Raw genomic sequence first — 6,988 nt, 5'->3', positions numbered from 1 at the left:
TCGGAGGCTGGTTAAGATGAATCCTACCTCTAACATCTGCTGCAAATGGTGGAGTAACACATTCCTGTATGTTTGAGAAGTGTGGCCAAAGCTCCTGCATGGAAAAATCTGGTGCAGTACATCAGTCATATAGCCCCAAACTTAAATTTAAGTCTGTATGTTCCAGGGTCGTCACCCATGTAATCTTTTTTTCTGTCTTGCTGATTTACGTGCATGTGGGGTATAACTGGTGCATTCTTGGGGGGGGGATAATTAATCTTTGGCTTAACTCCACTGCAGCAAGAATTTTCCCAAGGATGCAGTTGTTTCAAGCACACAGTGTGCTGGTCCTATCACTAGAGAATAAACCCAGCCTACCGGTCACCTGTCCCTGTGAGTGCACAGTTTCCTGTACATGTTCAGCGTGCAAAACAGAAATACCACTCCCATCAGCACTGAAGTTTTAAACAAGTTCTAATAATAAAACCCCAAGGAACTTCGGGCAACTTGAAAAGTTCCTGGGTTTTATACTGTATGAGGGGCTGCTGTAGTTCAGCTGGGAGCAGAAGCAAGTATGTCCCTTCCGTGCTGGCACCAAGCAGGGCAGCAGACAGGCAGCTCTTTTCTCCTCTCCTGTTTGTTGAGTGCTGTGTCCTCCTCCTTTCCCAAAAGCATGAACAGCTGAGGCTCAGAGGAGGTGGATTATCACAGCACGGCCTGTGCAACAAGAGTATTCAGGTGTGCTGGGGATGCTCCAGGGTGACATACTGTTAATGAGCTAGAGCCATAAATAGAAAACCAAGGATAACAGCAACAAGGTAATGCCCCTTGGCAGCAGCTGAGACACTATCCTACAGTCTGAGAGCACCGGAGAGAGCGAGGCCACGTGTATCTGTGTAGCATGAAGCAAAAGAGCACTGGCTGCGTGAACAAATGTATGCACAACTGATGGCTTTTCGTGTTTGCCTAGAAGATACATAATGCTCCAGAAGTTATATAGTTAAATGTATTTCTCTTTTTGTCCTCCATCTGATGTTACCAGAGGCTTCAGAAAGCTATCTAGGAGATGAAAGACCTCCTAAATTACACCACCAGAAAAATAACTATAATGGTGCATACATTTTGCTTCCAAGATGAAAGTCACCTTCTTACACAGAGAAAGGCATAGATATTAAAACATGCAACTACATAAACAAGGTTAAAGAATGTAAAATGTGATTTTTCTGATGGGAACGGAGTGAACTGGGACCGGGATGGTTTCTACCTTTCTATTTACATGTTTCAAGTTATTTACAGGTAAGCAGCAAACTTTTTAAGTCTTCTTCAAAACACAAGTGAAATTTTAACACACCATACAGGACCATGAAAATTGCCATACCAAGGCTGTCTAATCCTAGACTGCCTTCGATAACAGCTAACAATAGGTATTTCATGGAAAGCTACAAACCTTCATATAACGGACAGTGCTTATGGGAAAATTACTTCCTATTCCCCAGGGAAAAGGCTGGTTATTTTATGCTGTGCTTCTGTGGGAACCTTAGACTTTATTCCTCTTAACCTTATTTAATATAATAGTGTTTTCCATTACCTGTTCAAATCCTTCTGTGAATCCTGCTACCATTTTATAGACAGCCCATAGCACCCATTACGGATGCTCTAATCCACCAGCCTTTCCTCTCCCCAAATTTTCCTGCCTTTAATTTTCCTGAAAGAGGGTATCATTTATTCCATTATTCCATTAACTTGTATGCTCTGTGACACAGACTGTAGGCCAAATTTTTTCACTTTTCAGTTGTACAAGGGGGATTGCTGTAATTTAGTAAATTTTTTTGCCTACTTCACTTTCTGGTCTGAACACAGAAGTCTGCCTTGATCAAAATGTTGCAAGCTGCAATATTACAGGCCACACATCCAAGCCAGAAGTGGCTGCAATCTGTTCTGCTCAGGGCAGATTAAATATGCACCTCTGAGCTGTCACCAGGATGTTTGTGCCCCTCTCAGTCAGCCCTGCGTGCACACCTCAGATATTCAGAATCCAGCTCTCCAGCAATGGATGGAGGTACTACTCCCATCCCTCAAATAAAAGCAAAGCACCAGCTGTTAATGCTGTATTCACAATACCATACTCCACAGACAATGTGACTTTATTCACAAATATGATTTTTACAGAGGTAGAACAAAATACTTTGTATAATCCTTTTTTTTTTTTTTTCTTTTAAACTATATACATATAAAGTATAACAGAATGACAAGAAAGGTTGTAAACAAATCAATATTATGCCATCAAATACAGTACAAACAGCATGCAAAAACAGCTTCAAATGAAATCTTGCTGGTGTAACTTTATTTCTCATGTGGTAAATGCGGTAAATGAAGAGTAGTAAAGAGTCATGCTCTAATTGGATTGAGTATGCCACAGCTCTGCAATTTTGCTTTCATTATTTTTTTCTTTTACAATAAACCAACAGGATAGCTTTCTTTTCACTGTGGTGGGGAATGCTTTTGTAATGCCCAATGTAATCTTAACAGAAAAATATAATAAACAAATCTACAAAGTGTACTCTCATTTAAAAAGCAAAACCATAGAAACTGTACAGTTTTAAAAAGTGAATTATCTGCTTCTTAAGAGAATTTTCTAAACAAAGAATAAAATATGCAGAATAAAAATTAGGAGAGCTATTGTTCTGTAACAAAGCTAATCAAATACTTGTTTTCTAGGTTTTTTTAATTAATGACTACTCTGGAAATTATGAAGTGGGCTGGGTTTTATTAATGTTCCACTTGATTAATAAAGCATGAACTCCTTACAGGTACTATAGCTGTCATTCCCCTGGCGATGGATGGAGAATGGTTCTGCGTGCATGCTAGAGACAGGAACAAGGTTTAGTCATTGATGCAGATTTTAAAAATATTTTTACATGTTTTAAACATTTAGTAGCATCTATAAAAATAATCTTGTTTGTTTTGCTATTGGATTGAGATTTGGATATGGTGTTTTCTACTGAAATTCATTCATGGCCCTCGCAATTGCCAAGGTCTTTTACTGGATGTTACCTGGGCTGCACTGGGTCCCACAGATGACAGTCAAGAGCAATGGTCAGAGCTCACACCAGGCACATGTGAAGTCAACAGCAAACCCCACAATGTTTTCCCTGTAGCTAGCACTGAACCTCAAGAATCTGGGCTTTGGGGAACGGTGTTGTCCTGCCCCCCTGCATCCCTCTAAATCATAGCCCACGTCATGGGAAGGGTGAAGGCTGGAGAGAGCAGCTGTGCTGTTACTCATATCAACGCTGGTGACAACCACCTCTTCGTCCCCCCTATCTGCACACACTGTGACTACGTAAGTGTGGGATCTGGTCAGGTCACTGCCCTGCTCAGGGCCAGCAGCCATGCTCGCTGCTGTGTCTGTGGGAAAATACGGGTTCTGGCCCTCTGCTGCAGGCTTTGACCAGCAAGGAAGAAAACTGTGAGCACTGGGGTTAAATTGCCCTCCTGCAGCTCCCTCCCTTAAATGTCATTTAAAGGTTCAACCATACAAACATCATGTGTAGATTCAATTTGTCTTTATCAAGAACACGAGGATGGTCAATATTAAACACACGCTGTTTAGGCTACGTGTCAGGCACCAGACCAAGCTTCAATCACAATGAGTTTACCAAAGACGAAGCAGAATATTGAACATGGAAGGACAGTGGGTCTCGTTTGATTCTGGGCTCTCAGGTGGTCCTGACTTCCAGGAAGAAGCTCAACTCAACCTGCCAGTGAACATGGGGCAGGTCTCACATCCAGTGCAAGTGGCTGGGGGTCGCCTGGAAAACATCCTTTATCAAATCACAAGGATTAAGTTAACTGCAGTGAAAAGGGTAAAGAAATAACCTGCCCCACATGAGAAATCCATCTCTGTGGCTTCATCCATGGCTTTGTCGTCTTCCCAGGAAATGGACTGTCAAACCCCTCTGGATTGCCCTGCTGCAGCTGAAACCTGCATTTCGTTAACAGACCCTGCAGCTGTCACCTGTCACCCCTATCACCCCAGGAGCAGGGCATTTATGCAGATGTGTGAACAGTACACTACCTGCACAGATTAAATACTCTATGTGACAGTTTACAGTCAACAGAATAAGCCTGGCACCTCTTTGTGGAAGAACTGTACAAAACATGGCTAAAATAACAGGATTGTCAGTGACATTCAGTGGGAGATACTCTAAATTTCTGAGTAAGATGGCATCTTTCTGTTGTGTAAACTGGTCTACAAGTATGAATAAAACAATACACCCCTGCCCCATTAGCCTTGGGGAAGATTAATGCCCTCTAATCTACGCTAAATAAACTCCGAAGCATGAAGAGCAATATTTAAGTCCTACACTCAGCTGCTTGTGAATTAATAGGGATCACCCTGAAATTGCTATTATGAAATGCAAATATTTGAAAAAGAACAATTAAAAAATATTCCTGAAGTGCAAACGAAAGGCGTGTCAGCCATGTTTGTGGTATGCACAGGGACAGTCAGAAGGCGAACACTAATGAATCCCAGGGCAGAAATCTGCGCTAAAAACTCATTAGCCCACTCGCAGTAGGTAATGGCACAGCATCTTGCACTGGGAAATAATTCTACCCGATAATCAGAGGGCTTGGCTTAGGATGCCCCAATTTTAGTTCTCTGGACAGTTTGTTTGGATATAACTACCTGTATTTTCAGAAAGCTGCAGTACATGGCTCACAGTAAATCTACTTCAAACACTTGCTGATACTGCTCAAACTGATCTCATCTGCCCTGATCTGCAATTTTGTGTTAGCTAAAGTAATAAAAGAATCCTGTTAAACCTAAATTATCAAATGAAAAAGGCAATTTTCTCATTCATACTCCATTAGTTTTTTTAGTTATTGCTAGGAAAGCTCTAAAATGGTTAGGCCATAAAATAAACATGTGGCTTAATGTACAGTATGTGTACTTAAGAGGATGATGGCATCTGCAGTAACTTCTCTGTACTGCCATAGTAATGTAATGCACAAATTAAGCAACAGCACATAGCAAATAAAGCATATAAAAATGTAAGGCAAAAAGTAACAAGCCTTCTGCTTTTTTTTTTTTTTTTTTTTAATAACTCTTTAATTTATAAAAAGAAGAAATCACCAATATTCACACCTACAACACAAAATTTAAACATGGTTGATTTTGATACATACCTGTTACCTCTGTGCCAGAAAAGCTCTTTGATACTATCTTTATCGTTTCACTGATTAGAAGTTTATAAAAGCTTCCCCTTCCCAAATTAAATTCAGTGATATATTTTCCAGTGCTGAAGTCAAATGATTAGCCTAATATGGTCTCAAGCACACAACACTGTTAAGATTTTGGAAAAAAACCCCACCCCAGATTCTTAAATCACGGAGATGTACGATAACATATGAAAAAGCATCCAAGTATATTCACTTTTGAAAACAAAATTAAGAGCCTGGATCACTTCAGTACCTTTGATAATTTTACTCTCAGGCCCTTCATTCAAACATATCAGAGTACTTTCTAGCAATAATTTAAATTCCTTCAGAAGAGTACAACTAAACCTGTGAGTTCACATAAGCAAGATTGCATAACCAAACCATTTACAGACATACTTTAGCGTTACTTTGCAACAGTAGGCATTAGGATTTTGAGAACACAAGAATCTCTGAAATTCAACCTGTGTGCTTCTTTATCCCTTAATCATTAGTTAAAATAGGTATCATTCAGAACAAGGAGCAAAGCAGAGCCTCTGCAGAAAGGTGCAACGAACGTCTGGATCAGACAAACTCAATGAGAATCATAAAATGCAGATTGAAGATTTCTCCTTCAGCCAGGCTTTTACAGAAATATATTTTTCCTGGCTAAAAAGGATGGCACTGCACAGTTTCACGAGGAAAATGCAAAAATGGAGAGTCCCATTTTCTTCCTCAGTAATACCAAAATCAACAATCTGTTTCTGTAACAGCTCTGGACATTTACCTGACTGCTGACAGGGCCTTTCCCCGTCACCTGAGGTGAGCCTATGCTCTCCTTTTTTGCGCTGTCAGTGGTAGGTACACACTCAGAGCTGTTGTGCTTGTTATCCCCCAGCTTCCCATTAACGTGACCAACTTGTTCTCCCCAGTTGCAACAACTGTGCAGTCTTGTTTACTTACAGTCCATTCATGGCACAAAGCTGAAAAGTAAACAACAGTTAAGAAAACATTTGCTTGCCAAAGCCCAGCATGAGAAGGTGCAAGCTCTCTTTGCCAGAGCCTGGACCTGTGTTTACTCACACCCTCATCACTGTTTCGTGCTCTAGCTGGGCATTGTATAGGAACAATCACCATCCTCTTCAGGCCCCCCCTCTTATTCAGCCTTTGAGAAGTTACAAAATATAACAGAGCACTGTTTTCTGAGACTATATTGACTGCACTAATTACCCACAGTACTATATATTTGCTATTAAGAACATGAATGTGTGCTTTCAAAGTGTGACATTCAGGGCTTCGAGGATGTGAAAGGAGTTAGATGGATTGTTCTGTCACTTAATCCGAGGCTTCAATGTACTTCTAAAAATTTGTTTAAAACCCCAAAAAACAGAATACACATTTTAACTGTTGAACTTTTACCAGCTAAAGGAGTTTGTAAGGACCCTATCACTATGTGGTTACAACAGAAGATACACAGGTCAGGTCACGGTTTCCAAGAACATTCACAGGGACTGAGGATGAGGAAAACAAGGGGCAGATCCTGCGGGAAGCTTCGGGAGACTGAGCCGTTCACTGGGGAAGTGCCTTAAGTATTGCATTCACTTCCTCTGCAACCGCTGTCAAAGCAAACTCAAACTGCTCCTGCGGAGAGAACAAACACACACTCTGAATAATAAAACAAAACACTTTCCAAAAGCCTGGTGCACTATTCTGCAGCTGAGCATCCTCTAGACATTGTTAAAAATATGAATATGCAGGATGAACTGTACACTGCAACAGAAAGGAACAGAACGTTCTGGGATTATGGATG

At 40.7% G+C, this 6,988-nt stretch overlaps 1 protein-coding gene across 1 annotated transcript in view; it reads right to left on the bottom strand.

Moving 5' to 3' along the window:
• Positions 1-2,083: 2,083 nt before the first annotated feature.
• The window catches only part of PTPRN2 (protein tyrosine phosphatase, receptor type N2), a 616,207-nt gene continuing 611,302 nt past the window's right edge, over positions 2,084-6,988 (bottom strand). Inside the window, exon 23 of the mRNA XM_026843491.1 lies at positions 2,084-6,819. Coding sequence (XP_026699292.1) covers positions 6,748-6,819 — 72 coding nt within the window. The 3' untranslated portion in view covers positions 2,084-6,747. The remainder of the gene's footprint in view (positions 6,820-6,988) is intronic.

Source organism: Athene cunicularia (genome assembly GCF_003259725.1).
Source record: "Athene cunicularia isolate RWA chromosome 2 unlocalized genomic scaffold, athCun1 chr2_part1, whole genome shotgun sequence".
NCBI classification, from domain to species: domain Eukaryota; kingdom Metazoa; phylum Chordata; class Aves; order Strigiformes; family Strigidae; genus Athene; species Athene cunicularia.
Note: the sequence above shows the minus strand (reverse complement) of the source record. Positions and strands in the feature narration are given on the sequence as shown.